Source organism: Rhagoletis zephyria, unplaced genomic scaffold, assembly GCF_001687245.7.
Source record: "Rhagoletis zephyria isolate East Lansing unplaced genomic scaffold, Rhagoletis_zephyria_1.1 Rzeph_scaffold_04313, whole genome shotgun sequence".
Lineage (NCBI taxonomy): Eukaryota > Metazoa > Arthropoda > Insecta > Diptera > Tephritidae > Rhagoletis > Rhagoletis zephyria.
Window position 1 is genome coordinate 5259 of NW_016161396.1, and position 21449 is coordinate 26707.

At 33.9% G+C, this 21449-nt stretch overlaps 2 protein-coding genes across 4 annotated transcripts; one reads left to right on the forward strand and one right to left on the reverse strand.

The window, feature by feature from the left end:
* Positions 1-2517: 2517 nt before the first annotated feature.
* LOC108370555 (TBC1 domain family member 24-like) lies at positions 2518-9350 on the forward strand. Of its 3 annotated transcripts, none has more exons than XM_017625888.1 (4): positions 2518-2664; positions 7103-7261; positions 7343-7563; positions 7755-9350. In XM_017625888.1, exons 2-4 carry the CDS (start codon positions 7142-7144, stop codon positions 7894-7896), a joined length of 483 nt encoding a protein of 160 aa, XP_017481377.1. In that variant the 5' UTR covers positions 2518-2664; positions 7103-7141; the 3' UTR covers positions 7897-9350. The 3 variants fall into 3 exon arrangements, with proteins under 3 accessions (XP_017481377.1, XP_017481376.1, XP_017481375.1); XM_017625887.1 differs by lacking the exon at positions 2518-2664 and adding an exon at positions 2843-3997; XM_017625886.1 differs by lacking the exon at positions 2518-2664 and adding an exon at positions 4379-4637.
* An 8799-nt stretch (positions 9351-18149) lies between these two features.
* Positions 18150-19556, reverse strand: LOC108370556 (uncharacterized). Its single transcript, XM_017625890.1, has 3 exons — positions 19011-19556; positions 18712-18888; positions 18150-18585 (listed from the first exon to the last, which is right to left on the reverse strand). The coding sequence occupies exons 1-3, from the start codon at positions 19057-19059 to the stop codon at positions 18332-18334; spliced, it is 480 nt and encodes a 159-aa protein (XP_017481379.1). The 5' UTR covers positions 19060-19556; the 3' UTR covers positions 18150-18331.
* Between the last annotated feature and the right edge of the window lie 1893 nt (positions 19557-21449).

Sequence of the window (21449 nt, forward strand, 5' to 3'; positions counted from 1 at the left end):
AACTAAAAATTTCTTTATATTTCATTTCCAAAACAATTATTTTCAAGCCATTAACTTTCGAATCCTTTAACAAGCTTTTCTCAATGCTGAGGAATTGCATAAAGTATTACTCTTACCCCTTTCCTTATTTCCATTTGCCATTTGCCATTTGCCATTTCTCTTTTATTTATTTTTTTTTCGATCAAAACAATCTCGACTATGCTTTTAGTACACTTTTCGCTACTCTTATTAAATTGTTCCTACCCATTGTAGCTGTTTTTGCATATCCTCTAGTTTGTTTACACATTCGCCTCTTTCATTTGGGTATTTAGAAAAACTACTTGAATTGTTTTTCTTTCATAAGCAAGCATAAGCTTTTATATTCAGCTTAGTATAATTTTAAGCTGCGTTAATAATTAGAAAATTAAATGTTAAGTAAGCTTAAGTTTAGACATTAATCAAACTTAGTTAAATATGTGCGCACAATGGGCTTAAATGAGATGTAGCAATATGCATTTTGATATGTTCCTTCCATCCTGAATTGTATACGCGGGTATTATTTCCCCAGAGTAAAAAATTTTTTATTGGCTGGCCATACGATAAAAAATAATGTGGAAAAAATTTCACATTCTGGCCAGTCAGTAGTTTTAGAATTTTTGATATGATTTCACGGCGCAACGCTGCGGGTTTAAGCCATGAGTAGTTCTACTGGCTCTGCTGGATGATGCAAGATGACAGCAGCAGGCATAAGCTTAACATGCGAGGCTTAACATTTGAGGAATTGAAATTTCCCTTTTGAAAATTCCCAGTAATGCCTTATGTTCAACCGCAACGTCCCTAATTTATATCTGACTAGGATGACAGATGATAACAAAAAAAAATGACGCTAATTTTACTTTAAAAACAAGGTTAGGTATAGCACTTTTATGGCGAAAAATTTAACAACACCTCTACCAATTCCAGTGAATAGTACTCATTTAATTAATTTTGTAAATTGTTTCATTCAAAGCTTCGCATTCGGCCATGAGGGGCCTTTTCCTGATCTCTTAAAGCGATAGGCCTTCCGTGCTCGCCGCAATACCAATTTAACTTTGCTCCATACACACCGCGACACGCGTGATTTCTTAAAGAAAAAACTTCTCGTCAGCTTCCGAATAGTAGAGTTATTGGAAGGTCTTGATTTATAAGATTTCCACATTTTGCTGACTGTTTAAATGTTAATCTTGGCTGCTTGAGTTTCCAAATATTAGTCGCATTAGTCAAACATTTCCAGGTAGAAATCGACTGCTGAATGGATGATCGACCTATCTCGACAGCCAGTTCGAAAACGCCCTATCTAAAAAAACTTTTCAAGAACGCCCTATTTCAGAGTTTTATTGAAAAACACCCTATCTCAGAATTCGGTTCAAAAACGCCCTATCTTACTTCAAAATGTATTAAAAATGTGCTGACATAGGGCGTTTTTGAATCGGCAGCTGAGATAGGGCGTTTTTGAAACGAATTCTGAAATAGGGCGTTCTTGAAAAGTTTTTTGAGATAGGGCGTTTTCGTACTGGCTGCCGAGATAGGTCGATCTTCCACTCAGCAGTCGAAATTAAACATTTCTATAAAATATTTTTTTTTTCTAAGACTATAATAAAATGATGATGGAAATGCCAAGTAAAGTCAAGTCCTTCTCCACTTGGTCTTTCCACTTGGTCTTCCTCTGCTACCACCGGCCAAATTTCCACTAGGCATTGAAATCACAAAAACTGTATGCCATTTAAAAAAATGCCATGTGGAAATGAACTTAATGACTATTTTTTTTTTTAGCGTAATAACGTGATTATTTTTTAATGCCCAACCTTGTCATATGTCATTTTTGCCATTTAATGCCTAGTGGAAATCCACCATTATAGAAAATGTAGCATTTAAAAAAAAAACAGAAAATGGCCACGAATCCATACTTAAAATCCGAGGCTAGAGCAAAAATATAATTGATTAATCTAGCCTCAGAAACACTGCCCAAAAACTCTTTAATATTACTAAAACAACAATAACAGCCACTATTAATTACCTATCAGAGCTAATTACGATCTTGGACTCACAGTGGCCTCGAACCAAATGCAATGGGCAGATCGGTAATATTTGCTATGGTAATATATAACTTTAGACAAATAAATTGTGACGCTAGCATCAGTTCTAATCCCCCATTTTTATTTCTTCCAAAGTGATTTCTAATTTCGGAAAGCAATCTCTGCCCAGTAAACTCCGGCCACTACCTGGAAATTGCGGTGCATGCCGCTCTCGAATCAACACCAAAAAGCATTCTAGCCCACTCTCTTAAACTAGCTTTTCCTGTAATTCTCCCCATATCGGCTTTTGCTCTTCTCAAAAACCTTCTATTTACTTGTGCGCACATACATTTGTATTTTGTTCAGCTTTAGTTTTAATCAACACTTAGTTTAAGAAAAACATTAAGAAAGAGCAATACTGATTTACATATATATATATAGATACACAATAGCAACGACAACAACACCCATAACAAGTATCGTATTAAAATTTGATTTTTATCTTGTTTTTTCATTTCATTTACTTTCTCTCATATGTAACTCTCTCTCTCACGCGACTCGCAACTCGCAAAATGCCGAAATGTGCATTCAAACATTTTAGCGATTGTACACCGAGACCTGTCGCAATTTGGTATGGGACACTCAAAATAACTTTTTATTATCAAAACATTCGAATTTTGTAAAAAAGAACGAACACAAAAAACAAACGTAATCTTAGTTTTTAAGTGCTGCTAAAAGTGCAAATGCAAAGCTGGTTCTACTACTTGTTGTATGCTATATTTAGTTTTTATTTTTTTGAGTTGGATTGCAATTTCAGTTTTTAAAATTTTCTGTTTATGTTTGCCTTTGAGTTTTGTTTTGTGGCCGTTTTGGTTGTTCCTTCTGCTGGCTTGTTTGCTTGCGATGATTTGTCGGTGTTGCAGCTTTGTTTTTTTTTGTTTTTATGTTTTGTTGGTTGGTTCCAGGCTGCTGCTATGCTGCGTACACGCCTACTTGTTCGGTATGTGTGTGTACGTGTGTATGCAGACGTATTTATGCTTTCACTAAACTTTTTTCTTTAAATTTAGCTATTTGCTAATTTCTTCCAGCTTTTGCTAAAAATGTCTACACTTTTTGTCATTTTGCTTACCTATCGTATCGCCTCCTCACCACTTAACTTATCTATTTGTGTGCATTTTCTTGCGCTCTTTGTCCACACAAATCCTGCAATAGAGTCATGATTTTAGTTTTCTCTCATTTCTCCACATTTCAACTGGCGAAAATGGCATGATATGTCAATTGTTTTTAGTTCTCAATTGCTAAATCGTTTCGAGATTGTTTCAATACTGTATTTTTTTTTTTAACTCAAGTGTTTTATGAAAACATTGTATTTGTTATTTGGCAACAAGGAAAGGACTGAAGTTTTGTTGTGATTTACTATATTAAATTTATTGGTTTATTGATTGGCTGAAATTTGATGTGCAAAATTTATTGAAAATTGTGTAAAACTTTTCTTAACTAAAACAAATTGAAACAGTACCAATACATTTAATTGTACTTTCTTTTTCTCTTTTTGAAATGCTGCCACAAAAAATGTGAATAAATCTCTCTCTCTCGCTCTCTCGCTCTCCCCTACTGCCAACAAATTATTTCCAAATCTTGGCAACATGCGGTTAAATAATTTCGTTTTCAAAAAAAAAAAATTAATTAATTTTTTATTTTTTTTTTTATGTTTGTTCCGAAAATAATTCCTGTTTTCCAAATTCGGCCTACACCTTTCGTTGTAAAAATATCCATCACTTTTCCTATGATTTCCTTTGTATTCGACTTCCAATCCTTTGTGTTTTTGTTTTTCATTGCCTTAAAAATTCTGCAACCCATTTCCTTCTGTTCGAAAGGGTGAAAAATCGCCCGGGCACAGAGCAGTCGCAATGGGCGTTTATCCCATACACAATCTAAAGAGTCTAGTTTGCTCCGGCGAAGATGTAAGTGTGATTTTTGTAAATTTATATAAACAAAAATAAAGAAAACCGTATTTCAAGTTGGTATACGTTGNGGCAACAAGGAAAGGACTGAAGTTTTGTTGTGATTTACTATATTAAATTTATTGGTTTATTGATTGGCTGAAATTTGATGTGCAAAATTTATTGAAAATTGTGTAAAACTTTTCTTAACTAAAACAAATTTAAACAGTACCAATACATTTAATTGTACTTTCTTTTTCTCTTTTTGAAATGCTGCCACAAAAAATGTGAACAAATCTCTCTCTCTCTCTCGCTCTCCCCTACTGCCAACAAATTATTTCCAAATTTTGGCAACATGCGATTAAATAATTTCGTTTTCAAACAAAAAAAATTTATCTTTTTTTTATGTTTGTTCCGAAAATAATTCCTGTTTTCCAAATTCGGCCTACACCTTTCGTTGTAAAAATATCCATCACTTTTCCTATGATTTCCTTTGTATTCGACTTCCAATCCTTTGTGTTTTTGTTTTTCATTGCCTTAAAAATTCTGCAACCCATTTCCTTCTGTTCGAAAGGGTGAAAAATCGCCCGGGCACAGAGCAGTCGCAATGGGCGTTTATCCCATACACAATCTAAAGAGTCTAGTTTGCTCCGGCGAAGATGTAAGTGTGATTTTTGTAAATTTATATAAATAAAAATAAAGAAAACCGTATTTCAAGTTGGTATAAAGTGGACGTTTTTAAAACACATTTATGTAATGGAAAATCTCAATGTAACACAATTTTGCTTAGTGTTTGAATGATTCACTTCTTTTGTTTAGTAAAAATCGAATCAATGCGTATTTCTTTATAAAACATTCGATGTATTTAAATTAAATGATTGGTGGAAGTCATCGCCGTGTTTTATTGCACCGCTCGTTCGCATCATCTCACCAAAATGTGATTTTTACTTTGATTTTTTTTGTTTGAATGTTTTCGATAATCTCAGCATTCAAATTGAAATATATATGCACATATATGTGTATGTATGTATGCACATATATATTTTCAAATTAGCTGGTCAATTTGACATTTTTATAACAAAAAACCAAACGGGTCTGGAAGAAAATACTAGTCGATTAAGAAAACTATCCTGAATAATATATCCAAAAAGTACTATCCAGATTCTAATCTAAAGATGAGCAAGAAAATAACAATCCTGTAAAGTGTTTCCCTAATCTATTTTTCAACTCGATAGATTCAGTAACTTTGAGAAGAATTTTACGAATCCGTTCAAATACTGTTTGAAATATATATCGGGATAACAAAGTAAACGAATATAAACTAGATTTGTGTACTCTTCGGGTTCTATCCGTTTGCGCGAATATCCGAACAGATATCTGGATATTCGAATATACGGATAGTTCCAGCACTAATTTGTCGATTATTTTGTTACTGAGCGAGAATAATTGTATTTTTTAGAAATCAAGTAAAGTAACAGTACAAATTGTAATGTTACAGGTAAGATTTGTTGCTATAAAACGAAAAAACTTTCCATTTTGGTCAAATTAGGAAGCGACACAAAGCAAATACGTACTTATGCACTATAACTTTTTGGCATAACTTTACTTTTTATCGCATCAAAAAACGCAAACAAATAGTACGGTACTTCCAAGGTTGAACTACAACCCATACAAATAAAAACTACAATAAAATCACACAAACATCAACAACAACCCTAATAAAAATTATAATAGTCATGGCGTCAATCCGATTCAAAACGCTAGTCAACACAAAACATCGAGGCACATTAGATAAAAAACATATACATATACGTATAAAAATAGTTTCAAATGTACATACATACTTACGTACAACCATAAAGGCGTACCTGCTATTTGCATTTTAAATTTGCAATATACATTTTAGTTTAGGATGTTAGCAATTATTGAAGTTTTTGCTTAAGTACCCCTTGGATGTTTTTACAGCCGATACTGTTTTGTAATTAATGTTGTACGATTTCTTTTGATTTCCGATAACCATTACTATGTATATCGTTTTACTTTCTTTTTTTTAAAGAAAGGAATTTTATTGTATATATACAGTATCGGTCATATCTATAGCACGCCATTTCAAAGTGATATTGTGTGCCACTTATATTTATTTATTTATTTTTAAGAATTTTCAATTAAAATACAGTTCTTTCTCTAACAAAACCCATATAAACCCAAGTTTAAAAATTTGTAGAAAACTACAAAAAAGTGCAACAAATTTTCACCTAAATTTCAAACTTTTTTCTCGGAAGTGTTTGAATTTTTCTGAATACACAGTTTTATAGCCCAATCAATTTTAGTCTGATAATGTGCAAGTTTCAAGTGGCTAAAAGTTACCGCTGATTTTTTAGAATTTTTTTCGCCAAGGATGTTGCGGTTTTCTTCCATATACAAAAAAATTTAGTTTATTCATTATATGGAAGCCAATGCGACAAAAAAAAATTCTAAAAAATAAACGATAATTTGGAGCCACTTGAAATTTGCACAATATCAGACTAAAATTGCAGGGGCTAAAAAACAGTGTACTCAAAAAAATTCTAACACTTCCGGGAAAAAAGTTTCAAATTTAGGTGAAAATTTGTTACCCTTTTTTGTAGTTTTCTACAAATTGTTGAACTTGGGTATATATGGGGTTTGTCTGAGAATGAACTAAATTTTAATTGAAAATTCTTAAAAATAAGTAAATGAACAATGCACACAATATCACTTGGAAACGGCGTGCTATAGATATGACCGATACTGTACATATAGTTTTCTTTCTGATCTGAGTTGCATGACGTTGTTAAGCTCTTTGTATACTAAATAGTTAATTTCTTTTATAAAATGAAAAAAAAATTAATCAGTTACTATAAAAGTATATTTAGAAAATGTTTATGAAATTCTTAATTTCGTATAATTTAATTGAGTGTTCGAAATTTGTTAAATATGTATGATTAATACTAAACAACTTGTTTTGTATCTATTTAATTGCGTGTATGGCTACTACTTTTGTTTTTGATTAAATTTACACTCAAACGCTTTACTTTACAAATAGTAAAAAACCTCGAACTCCAAAAATACGCCAAACTAATAATTTCTCCCCCTGCATCTTCGCAGCTCTTTACACTCTGGTCATGGCTGCCCGTCAGAATAACAATGTATCAGCCGGTACTGCTCTATACCACAGAGGAACATGGCTGCTCGCTGACTACTTTCTATGTGCGCGTGGAGCAACATGAGCCTACGTTAATGATGATCAAAACGTGCAATAATGAGGTAAGCAAATGACAAAAAAAAAAAAAAACTGCAATAATATTAAATGGAAGTTTCACTCAAACACACTCTCTCCAATTACAGGTCTTCGGCGCCTACTGCTCATCGCGTTGGTTTGAACGCAATGTCAAAGACGACAAGGGCCAACGACAGGCCTACTTTGGCACCGGCGAAACCTTCCTCTTCTCGCTCTACCCAGAACGTGCCAAATACCCATGGGTTGGCATTGAAAATGAAAAGGATTTGGGGCATGCGTCGGAGCTATTCATGGCAGCCGATTCAAAGATGATTACCATTGGTGGCGGGTAAATAAATTCCTCTACAAATACAAAAAAACAAAAAAATACTATCTGTGGACTACCTAGTTGTGCGGCTTTGACTTTGTTTCTTAAAAATCTTTAGCTGTTTGAGGGGACCTTTTCTGTTAAAAGATCACAGATATACTTTGCACATCTTTATCCTTTTTTTTTTAATCACTCCTTTCTTTTTCCAACAGTGAGGGCCAAGCCATTTGGATGGATGAGAATATACGTTTTGGCAAAACAGACAGCTGCAAGACATTCAACAATCCGCCGCTATGTCCCTCTGGTGATTTCGAAATACGTGTGCTTGAAGTATATGGATTTGATGGTATTTAAGCGAATGGACGCATACACAAACATCTAAATAGAAAAAAAATCATACACACCTTCCGACAAAGAATGTGCCACATATTTGTAAATCATTTGTTGCTCGCAAAGGCTCAAATGAGGCGCTAAAGCGTTTAGTAACGTGCTTCTGTATTTTGTTTGTTTTCCTCCTGCCGCGAAGACAATGAGAGTTCAGTGTGAAACTCTTTGAATGCTTAACATGAAAATAAAGTTAAAAGAAAAGCAATGAAAAAGCTAAATGCTTATGCAGCACTCGCCAAAGAGCCGCTGGCACGAATTTCAAGCCAACTAAACCAGATTGGAAGCATATAAAAATTATTTCATTCAAAAATGCCCGCCGAAAAGTCTTCTATTGATGATGATGATGATGGGACATGTCCAGGAGCACAGATTGGCGTGAAATGTTCAAGGCGCAGTATTTTTCGTATAATTATACTTCATATATATATAACTATATACATACATACATACATATATGCATTATAAAGTAATTCTCGTGGCTGAAATGCCAACGCACTATTTGATGAGTGTTATTATGCCTATTACTATATAGTTGTAATAATCATTTATATACATATACATACACATATTGTTGTAGAATACAGCAGCATAAAACGGATAAAATACTCTATATAGGCGTGGTAAAAAGAAGAAAAAAAATGCAAAAACTAAAACTTTGTTTAGATGTATAGAAAAATGAAATGAAGTTGGAATAAAAACGCATGGCGTTGACAAACAAACCGTACATACATCCCGACATAAAAAATGATTGCGTCAAAATTGTGTATGTTGGAAAATTTTTTGATAGCTTGCAGTGCAGTGGAGCTTGAGCAAACGTAGTAAATAACAGTCATAGAGAAATGCGGCAAATGAAAGTGTAATAATACAAACCCACACACAAACATATATATATAAACATGTGCTCATGAATATGACGTTAATCTTGAAGTTTAGTAATACATACATACAAGTAAGTTTAGCAGCTAAGCACCGAGTCTCTAAACGTTGAGGGTTGTGCTTCATAAAATCATAACACTTGTTGGTATTTTGTTATATTGAAATTCTTTTTTGTTTCAAATTTTCCAAGCATTTGCCAAACGAAATTAGTGCATATTAGGTAGGAGAAAATAATTTCTGGGGTGAACTCCGTTAACTTTAATGTTTTTGTTTTGTACATCTTATAATTTACAGAAACCGGTATTGATTTGTATAAAGTCACAGGTGACCATGAACAGCTATCACGAATAGATGCATATCAAATGAATTATGTAGCTACATATATCACTGAATAAGACGTGAATGTTTGAGAAGACGTTAAAGCCAAAAAGCAACAAGGTGAAAAGAAACGTAGAATCGAAAAGTGAATTTTGTTTTCCAAATATGAACTTTTGTATGGTATGAGTAGTTGTACGATTAAATTTGATTTATTTATAATTGCTTACATTTTGTTAGNCCATGAACAGCTATCACGAATAGATGCATATCAAATGAATTATGTAGCTATATCACTGAATAAGACGTGAATGTTTGAGGAGAAGTTAAAGCCAAAAAGCAACAAGGTGAAAAGAAACGAAGAATCGAAAAGTGAATTTTGTTTTCCAACTATGAACTTTTGTATGGTATGAGTAGTTGTACGATTAAATTTGATTTATTTATAATTGCTTACATTTTGTTATAATCCTTCGCACTAGAATTAATCAATGTTCGATACCACAGCAGATACGTTTATACTTCAAGCTAATGCTATGCATTTAGAAAAGCTACTCGTGACTTCATTTAAAGTTGGTAAACGTTTTCACAGCGCTCTAAAGTGTTAGTTACCTTATTTTAATATTCTTTTTAGAGCTTCATATGATTTAACTTCCGTCTATGATTTCGAATTTTCGGCTTCTTTTAGTAACCGGTTCTGACATTTTTTCAGTTGCATGAGTTTACCAAATGCATTGATAATTGGCATTTACGCCTGTTAAAAGAGCTCTGATAAATCCTTTGGTTTTTGATTTCTACCTTAAAGTGGCATTCGATTGAGTGATGACAGCGGGAGAAGGAGAAATAGGAGCGCCGAAGTGTGCTAATTGCTGTTGAGAAGGTATCTATGCATTGCGTGAAGTATAATCATGTCTATGTTTCTTGTGCAATGTATGTTAAGTATGCCATAACTACTGAGCCTTAAATCTGGGGTTGGAATACATCTAAACGCTGGCATCGTCACATTTCAATGAAAAGTAGAGAAGGGCAATTGTTAAGAAGGAAGGCAATTAATTTCGAACTGATCATTATAATTTCTTTTGTATTGTTTTTTTTTTATTCACGCTAAAGAATATAGTTTTAATTTTACTTCGTTTCATCACTCTTTCTGTTCTATGTAATTACGGATGCTATTTCTGAATTACAATGTAAGGAATTGTCAAGAAAATATTGAATTGTATTATTTATTTGTACTTTTAAGATGCGTAATTTTTTATGACAGATAATTTCGTTGCTTTCAATTTCATGGTTGTTAGTTGATTACTTTTTTTTATGTACGATATGGAAGATAAGATTGAAATGCTAATTACTTTTGAGAATTTGCATTGAAATGAACTGCTCAATTTTTTCGAGCACATTAAGAAATATAAGTATATAACACAAAATATGTACGATACCTATACTAACTAATAGGTATTGTAAATATGTATGTATTGATGATAACTGAACTAAATTCTGCATTAACAAAAATTTGTATAATAATGAATTATAAGCATATAATACCAGTCCACTTTGCGCTAACCGACAATGAATATTAATACTAGATGTATTTATGTACGACAACAAACGAGGAACATACATTAAAAAAAAATAATAATAATAATTTTCTGTAGATTACTAAGCGTTTAAGAGATTTACTTTATAGACATTAGTGAATATACATATATGTTAGTGTAAAACGAGAATAAGTTATTATCTGTGGTCTTTGTTATTGTTCAGCCAAAAAAATCCTAATCCTGCACAGACATTCTATAGCACTTTAAATAACACTCTATATAATATGTTGAAAAAAGCAAACAAGCAACGTAATTTTAAACCAAGTGAACCGTCAAGAAAAGATCAATTTGCATTGATAATGAGTGCCTGTAAGAAGGGTAATTGAAATCGCAAGTTTTTTATCTGAAAAATTGCTCTATAAAAATCCAACTTGCTGGTCACAAATTTTCAGCTAGCAGCGCTCGTTCTATATATTTAATTGACTGTCGACACCCTGCTTATCATTTCAAAAATTTATTTAAATTTTTTTCTGTTGACCCATTGCACTTGGTTCTTTTTTACCTCACTTTTATTAGCTTGGGATGTAACTATATAATATTTATGCGCCTACACGAAGCAGCGATTTCCATTATCAACCTGATGACAGTACGAATTGTAATTGCTTTAAATTTCCATTCTTAAAGTAACCTGATGACAGTACGAGCGCAAATTATGCAAAGCGAGTTTTTAGTTTTTTAAACTATAATGTTTTTCTTTTTATTTCTATCCATATTTATTTGCTTTGTAAATATTTGCGCATAAATTTTAATTGATCTCATTTCTGTATGTCTGTATGGTAAATTTATAGTGCACCTCCTCTCTAGCTGTAGGTTTGTAGTTTGAGAGTGAAAATGAAAATGTAAGAAAATAAAATTAGCAGCTAAACATTCATTGCAATAGAGCAAAATGTGACTGTTTGTCTTGTAATGCTTATGTGGTTAATATAATTTAAGCGAACAAATTTTAAACGAACTAATAGAGCCTGCTTTGTGCACGTAAATTTTTCACATCTTTTCAAATTCTGTGCAGTTTATGTATTATTTATGTTTCTTATAAATAATTACTTTCAAATTAATATCTTAAATGTTATTAAGTACATAAATTTGCACATTAGAAGTGTAAAAAGTAATCATACTTATTCATATAAATAATTGCTATCCATTGATTATAAACAATTTGCTAATTTTTGTAATATAAGATTATTGAAGGTAAACTTTTCATTTCATTTAAAATCTCCTTTAAACTGATGCTATTGTCTAGTCAATTGAATTGAATTTGCATCATTCCCATATGATTTTTCCTAGTATATATATATTCTTTTAAAAGAACTGATCGCTTGCAATTCGTTGAAACACAGGACACAGCGAGAAATAATAGATGTTGTAAAGGAAATCAAAGTAAGCAACCAAAAACCTTATTAAGCCTTTTCAATATGTACATAGGTTTCGGAAATAAAGCATTATATTCAGTCAGGTTCTTCAATTAACTGCCGAGTGAATTTCAACCAAAGTCACTTTAAAATCAAATTGAATGGGCTTGAACTCTATTCAGAGGTGAATTGCACAATGAGCGAATTATTATTAATTTCTCGATTCTGGTAAGAGTGAAAACATTTCATACTAAACACTACGTAAGTGTGATTTTTAATAATTTTTTGCTTTTACACGAGGCGAATTCATAAAACAAGGACTACCATGTATTTTGTTTTCGCTTTCGGTATACAAATGTTAAATTTCAGCTATTCTTCGCTCAAGGATACTTTCGCACTCATAAGGAGTTTTGAAATACATACATATGTGCACCGAGCCAAATTAAACCAGCTGTTCTAGCAACGCCAGCTTATATGAATTCGCCTTGCTTTTAGATTTCAATTAATATTGACTTTTTGTGGCGTCTGAAATTCAGTTGTTGCCACAAAAGCAAATTAAACTTTTGAAAAATTTCTATAAACTCCACAAATCAAAATTATCATCGCTTATCAGTTCCTCAGAGAACCTTAAACATTTTTTTTTCGATTCGCCTGCTTCGTGACGGAGATAAATGCAATTAAAGCAGCGGCCACTAAAACACATTTTTGATACATTTGATGTTTCTTATTCGAAGCATGCGTTTCCGAGCATACAAACACACCTATTGCGAATGTCGACTAGAAGTAGATAAACGACTATATTATTCAATTATCGCGTTTCCATGATATTGTGAAAGTCGATTCCTCGACACAACGACGCTCACAATACCATGAAAAGGCGATAATCGAATAATAGTCGTTTATCTACTACCAGACGACACTCGCAATAGGGGTGAAAAACTTGCGTATTAAACAATTGTAACATTCGAATGGTTAGCTTAGAATGTGTAACTAGATCTAAATATTGAAACATCTCTAAGCTACTAAATTAGGCCAATATTGGTATTGTGAAAATCGCTGCGCTATAGTTTCATTTCCGAATTTCTCTAACTGAAATGTATTGGCTAGGTGCCAATGCCATATGTAAAAGAAAGCAAATAGTTGTAGTACGAGAGGAGATTCGAATTTGGCGTAGCGATTTTCAGAATCCCATTGCGAACGGCCTAACAGGTTTTTCACTTGGTTTTTTATACTCTGCTTGTTTGCGCAAAAGCAAAAATTCTCACTTCAAACTCATGTAATAGTAATGCAATAAATAAATGTTGTTGAATAAATGATTATGTAATTTATTGAAGTAAATACATCGATTTGTTTAAGTTTATTTTGTAATCAGCTTAAGAACACGCAACTATGTACATACGCACATACATACATATGTATGTGTGCATATGTTACCGGCCAAAGCCGATCTTAGAACAAACTAGTTTTGCCTAGGCTAAACTAGATCAGGGGCCACAGTATTTTTGCGCAGAACACCTTTAAGCGCAGGCTTAAAATAACCCTCATCAGTCCAACTCCAGGTACGCAGTCCACAATATTATTGCGTCCAACTTGTTTCCGCATTGGACGGATATATTAGATCTAGGTACAACTAGTTTAGCATAGGAAAAAAAACTTAGTTTGTGCTAAGATAGGGTTTGGCCAGTAATATATACATACCGAGCCCTAACCGCCAAAATAACGTAAGCGACATTTTTTTCAAAATTTTATTTTTGATGCAGAAATATTCCTAGGGCATCTAGATGTATTTCTGCATCAAAAAGAAAATTTTGAAAAAATGTCGCTTACGTTGTTTTGGCGGTTAGGGCTCGATACTATAAAGTTACCTAGTCGACACAGCGATTTAACTAAACGCTTTCAAGGAGGGCATTTTGAATAAGACTTTCTCTGAGAAAGCTGTGCTGCAAGATCTGCCAATAGCGCTGCATTCGACAGCAGACGAGAGGTTGTGTTTCCTTGGCCAAGGAATTCAAATAAACTAGAAAATCGCAGTAAAAATGCGATTCTTATTTCATGCAAAGCTTTTCCCCTATAAAGGAAGCTGAATCATAGGCCTTGAGACTATAGCAAAGAATCGAACAAAGAACGCCTATCGCTTCGAAAGATCCGACATAGGGACTCTGAGAAGGACTATTTATTCCAAATTTTGCCGACTGGGTATTGTTTGTGTATGTATGTACGTATGTAGGAGTGAAATCGATTATTTACATAAGTGCTGTTAGTGTATATGTATGTAGTTGTCACCCCATTGTTATTGTTTAAACCCCATTACCTATTTAGGCACTCACCCGAAGCGCAAGCAATTAAACAAATTCGTTCTTTGCCTACTCGTTTTTGTTAAATATTTTTATTGTTTTTTTGTAATATTTTATTTTTTTACCAAATAAGTTGTATATTTACATATGTATATGCACGAGTAAGTGAGTGTAATACACATTGTTGTTGACGGTTAGTCGGCGGAGTGCAGAGAAGTTATCAATTTTGTGACATTTTTTGTTGCTATTGTTGTTGTATGTTTTATGTGATGCGTAGCCTGGAATTAAGCAAGTTTTATCAGTATTCTATATCATTAGTTTTTATATAAAAAATTAAGTTTCCTATAAAAATTAAGTAAAAGAAAACTTTGTAATTCAAGTATACAATGTCTATATGTACATACGTGTTTGTGCACTAGTTTACTTTGGCAAAATAATGTTTTTTTTTTTTTTAAATACGAACCAAAATAAGTAACTGATTTGTTATCAAAAACGAAAAAAAAAACAAAAAAAACAATAATAAATGCATTGTAGAAAAATATGTATATTAAATGACTTAGCCACCAAAAAGGTCCAAAAAATTGGTAAAAAGTAAAAAAAAAAGAAATGAGAAATACAAAACAACAAATACATAGTGGAAACCGTCTTTTGTTATATTAAATGTGTAGCTCTTCAAAATATACAAATGCATGTTTATGTCTTCAATCTAGAAGTGCAAATATTTACATACATAAATATACAATATGACAGTTTATTTATATAAATATATATGTATGTACATTTGCTATATAAATTTATAAATATGTATATGTATGTGTAGTGCATAGATTTTGATTGTGTGTGCAAGTAGCTTTCTATCTATCTATGTGTGTATATCGATATACAATATACAAAGCTCATAAATGCATATATATGTATATATGTATGTATATGTATTTCTAGCTGCATTCAAAATTGCATAAATTTTAATCGTTATATACAGTAGCTATATGCATACATACATATATTTGAGTTATGTACACGTAGAATATGTATATATATGTTAATTGTTTTAAATACCTTATATGTATGTATGTATTTAATTATTATCATCCGGGTCATCTTATTATATATACACACATACGTAACTATATTCATTCGTCAACGCTATGAGTTTAATGACAATTTATTAATAAAAGAAAAAAGAAATATATGAAACATTTAACTAAATGTTAATAATTAACTGAAATATGAATTAGCCTACTATTACGAATAAAGTACATACATACTGTTATAGTTACTCCGATTATTACAATAAAATAATTATTATTAAAAAAATATTCATATAATTATAGTTAATAAAGAAAATATTGAAATTTTAATTATTACTATTATTATTGAAAATGTACGTGAATTTTCTGATGTAAAACAGAAACACCAAACGAATTATATTATATGTATATGTTGAAAATATAAAACATTTAAATAAAATTAAAATCAAAGAAATTGTCATAATTTAATAAAAAGTGCGCAGAAAAAAATTATGTGCGAAAATTATAAAAAAAAGGTTTAAAGTTTAGTCATTTTAATAGAAATACATAAAAGGGGGCTTTTTCAAGTAGCTGCTGCAGTAATGTTGTTGTTGCAAAATCCACCTAAATCAGTAAATCCACTAGGTGTTGTTGTTGTTGTAGAGCAGCTACACAACCACGCCTAGAGCTCAGTGGGCTGTAGGGGGCATGCAAAGAGAAGTGTCGAGTCGTGGGGTTTTCTCCGTATGCCGGACACATCTGTATCTAATCTGCTCAGGTACGAATTCAACTTGCTGAAGTAGCCAGAGCGAAGTTGGGCTATTGTGGTTCGAGTCTTCTGGGCAGACGAAGCTCTGTCTCGTCCACGTTAGGTGGTTGTGTTCCCAAAACGGCATTCATTGTGTCCGTGTGTGAGTCTTTGGTTGTGTTGTGTTGGGGTGTGGTTGAGTTGGTGTTGTGTTGCTGAGGTGAACTCCGGTGTGTCGTGGACGCGGTCCGGTTTCAACAGCACGGGGCCACGAACGACTTGGTCCACTGCCTGCTGGTAAGTGCTAAAACCCGAACTGGTGCGGAGTAAGCTTCACCCATCGCAAGTGTTGCACCTGACCGAGGTGAAGTTCGGATGCAGTCGTCTCTGGCATACTCGGCTGGTGTATGTTTCTGGCCCTAGGGTTTGACTCTGCCAGCCCTGAGCAGAAGAATATGGAGCATATGTTGCCCCATGGAGGAATCGCGTTTGAGAGAATTCGCTGACCTAAACAAGGTTAGAACGCCGAAACAATAGCCCTTGTTCGGGTAGAACCCGTGTCATTTCGGTACGTAGAACCGGCTATCGTGGGAACTATTATTTCGGCTTATTCGCCGTCGATTTTTATACATAGGCAGTGAAAGGCACCGCCGTTGATTTTGTGGGGAGAGGGTAAGGTTAAGGCCATCAATGCCATTTCCAGGCGGGCTACTCTGTAATGCGATACGAAATGGAAATGCGATGCGATAGGCAATCGCACAGCGTATTACTTACGATGTATTTGCCTATCGTATCGCATTGCTCTTTCCTATCGCACTACAGAGTAGCCCACCTGACGTCAATGTCGTCAGCGTTGAAGATCAGTGAAACTCCCTCTGGTGGCAGAGAAAACTACGAGATGTGAAATGTAAACAGTACTGGGAAGATGACATCTCTTAACATTACATTATTCTTGAATTCCAGGTTTGCTATCGAAGGAGTGCCAGCAACGGTATAATACTCGGAAAACGCAGGGCTAGGAAGGGACATCTCCAAGCTCAACTCATCTATACATTTTCGAAACACCTTCATTCCAATGATAACATTTGTTTGACCCCGAGCCGAGAAATTGAAAATAAAACGATTTGACCTGTACATAGATGTCAATAACAACCGACCTCTCTCATAAGTGTATACTAGAGCTGTCAAACTATCGATAGTCAAGTCCATCGATGTTTTACGATAGTCTTAAGGGTGACTATCGATACTATCGATAGTATCGACCCATTTCAAATGTTTTTCTAAATCCATTTATTTTTCGTTATCTTGCTTTTATAAATTTGTTTATTTTAGCGGTTCACGGTTGCATTTAAATATCGAGAAATATTGCTAGAAATTCATTCGTGTAAACAGTCAAAAAGCGATTTCAGAAATTCTCGCTACAATTCGCCTTTCAGGGAAAAAAAAATCTTTCGAAAGACACTTTACATGCAAGGTGCCACTGCTCATGCAACAGCTTTCTGCAATTTCTCAATTTGACAGTCTTTTGAAATATACTGCATTGCTCGGTCTAAGACGGCAATATAACCTCTGCTATTTCCACGCTTAAAATAAAAAATAGCGCTTTTAGAAATAATGCCATGAACCACTTAACAGATCACCCAGCACGGCAACCGCGTATTTGTAATTGCATTTGAGAAAGAAAATAATAGTTGGTAACGTCATTTTTTATTAGGTTGTTTCATTCACACAGATTGTTTCATTCCGTTTCATTCACATGGCGGCGAAAAAATTACGCACTGCACAAAAAAAATAAAAATATTTTTTCTCGCACACCGTCCTGGGTGATCTTTATTCGTTCGTTCATGAAATAATGCTGCCAATTTTTGTTCTCTTTGAGCCATGAAAGAGAATACGCTATCAATGAAACGATAGTGGCGATAGTATTAAAACTATCGATAGTTATTTCAAGTGATCAGACTATCGATACTATCGATAGTATCGGCGATAGTTTGACAGCTCTAGTGCATACCAGTGGCAAAGACTATCGGCTTTCATGTGTGTATCGCTCACCTTAAGAAGTTTTATTTTTATAAACTTGTATAACTACTCTGTATAGAAACACAAATAGGGCATTTAAAAGAATACAGAAAAAAATCGACGAATTATAAAGTAAATTTCACTTCGTGTCTCTTTATTGTGAGAATACAGTACAAGACACACAACACCTAAACTATTGTTAGAACATCCCTTGAATGCGGTTCAAAGCCAGTGCCGCTAAAGTTAATCCGACCAATGTTAGTGTATGCCACACACTTAGGGAGTGCTGGGCCTCATTGAGGGCATTTACGTTGCACAAGTCTTCCGTGCAAACTGAACACGAAATCAAATTAGCCCATGGCACATACGGATCTGGGGCTTCACAGGCTTCATCAACATCCTCCGGATCACCGAAATAACAGCTACGTCGAATGTAAAAGCGGCGATCAGCGACTAAGGAAGGAAAATCGAACGAAGGTGAGCACAATTTTTTTACCATCGAAAGAAAGAATATAAAAAATGAGTTGGAGAATTTTATGTAGTACCCTTGCTCTTTCCACGTAATGCTCATACACTTACCTCCCTCGTGCACCTTCGTTAAACAGCCGGTAGCTTTTATGCGACGCTCGTACTTATGCAAATACGCTGGCATATCCGCGTCATCACAGTCGGTTTGCTTGACTCCCTCGGGATCGAAATATTGATTACAGCGTGGATCGCTCAGCGACTCGCAATCATAGCATTCGATACTAAGTGCTGATGGGAGATGTTTGGAGATTCAGATTCGGTTTAAAGACAAAATATGCAAATATAAGCACTAATAGTGTAAATAAGTTCAAGGTTTTTTAAACTGGATTTATTTGTTCCTCTCCACCTACCTGCTGATATGCAGCCACAAATTATCATAAATATTAGCGCTGACCTCATCGCGTTCCACTGTTCTCACTAGTGCAATATACTTTTTCAAACAAATATTACTTTTTCAAAAAAATAAAATTTTATTTCCAAATGGCGAATACTCTTGGTCGTACCGATGTTTCCGATGTTTCAGCAAGAATGGAACTGAAATCTCCCACGACGGAAATAAAATTATGATGATTGCGACAAAATTACGTCTCTTTCAAACATTTGCCAAGAGCAGATTCTAAAGGCGCATGGGACATTTTTAGCTTACTTTTATTTATTACCTATAGGTATGTATGTACATATGTACATACATATGTAGTATATACTGTGGCATGTGGGTTAGAGGCACACCTACTTATTCGCTGAAAAGTTAAATTTTTCGAAAACTAGTCATCGTTTTCTTCAGGAACTGCCACTTGGGTCAATATGTAGGAAAAAATAGTCTGATAGATCCTCATAGTTTAATTTTTGTTCAAAGGTTATAGACTCAAGTTTGTGCTCTACCCTAATGAGCATAAGAAGCAGTTCACGTTTTGGTTCATCTCGACACTTTCTCTTTTGTATAATTAGTTGGGAGAAAAAAAAACGAGGAGAGGCCAGAAGCGAAAGAAACTTTCTCGTCAAGAATTTGTTTTGGTGCTGCACCGTGTAACGATGGAGAAGAGAGCAACAACAGATGCCTCTCATGTCCATAGAGTCAAATAACTAAAGACATATGTACATATTTATATTTTCAAAATAATAAAAAAAAACTTATACTATATGACGCATAGTTAATATTTTTGGGTTTCCGGAGAGTGAAAAAATATTTTTCCCATGCCAATTTTTGAAAACTCGTATTATTCATGGAACGATCTATCCAGTTATGTAGATTTATTTTCGGATTTATTGTTTAATGTTGATTTCGTTGCTTCCAAAAAATGTTGCCCTACTCGATGCAAAATGCGTTTGATGTTGCACTCAACCCTGTCAAAGGGCATGTCTTCGCCTTCTTGTCGTTGTCTAACTCACGTATTTCATAATATTGTCGTTTTAAAGAGCCATCTGATTTTCAGCGCAACTATCTCCATTGACGCAACTTCAAAGAACAGAAAGTGTGCCTTTTTTGCCTTACAAGAGTGTGTCATTTTAAGAAACGAAATCTCCTCACCCTTTGCCTTTAATTTTGAATCGAACACGAAAAGAGAAAGGGGCAATCAAAAGACGACATTTTTGGTAGAAACGTAATCACCATAAATTAAAGCCCAAGAGGGAAACCCGATTTGGTATTCTAGAATTCTGGATACTATAGTTAGAACTATCAGGCAGCTAGATTACGGTACTCTTAAGCTAATCAATAAAATTGGTAGCGCCATCCAACTATTATAAAACATAAGCCTGAGTTAACCAGAGTGCTTTAATGTTTTCCAGCCAAAGAGCCGGTTCTCTGTCTTAGGAACTCTTACTGCACAGAGAGATCGATCACCATCTATTTTGACGGCTAGTCTGGTGTTAATGCTTCACAGTGCAACTCAGTCTCTTTAACGAGTTGGCTATGAGATGCACTCCTCGTCATTTGAATAAGTAGTGCACCCATTTAACCGTTAGTATTTACAGTTTTCCTTTTCATTATTTCATATTCATTAATTTCTTATAAAAATATAGCATATTCTACGTGTCAATCTGATTTTAAAATTCCATAAAAATACAAAAAAAAAATTCAACAAAGGGGTGTTCTATCCTAATGACCTACAGTGAATAAGTTAATAATATTTTTATAAAAATTTCGGATATTCAATTTTAGTATAATAAAGTGCAATTTTCAAGTGGCTTTAAAATAGCGTCGATTTTTGAATTTTTATTTTTTTTGCCGAGCATACTTTGTGACGAGGAGTGTACACAAAGAATGACGTCTTGGTTCTCGAACATACATATATGGCAATGGACAAATTGCACAGATTTGTTCATTTTGCCAGGTACAGAGTGGTGTTGTTCGGAAATTCTTTTATTGAGCTGAACTCAAATTCCTAAACAACACCACTCTGTGACTGGAAAAAATTTAAAATTCTGTACAAATGTACAATTCGGGTTATCTTCGCTTAACTTGCATGAATCAAACTATGGCGCAAATCAGCTAGTGGTCGCACAAAGGGTTTCCTGGTCCTTTAGTTTCTGTATGGAGAGTGGCGGCCTTCGTATCATAACCTTACCTATAGCGAATCCCTACCTCGAAATGAGTAAAGTAGTTATGTTGAATTGTGTTTAAATGGCCAATTGGCTTTAATTAGTTGACATTGTTTTAGCACGCGTTGTTTTCTATTTACTTTATTTTAACCTTACTCCTATGTATAAGAAAACATATTCTTTGCGGTTTTTTCTTGCATTTTTAATTGTATGTCTATCTACATATATATCGAATTTTTCTACTTCGC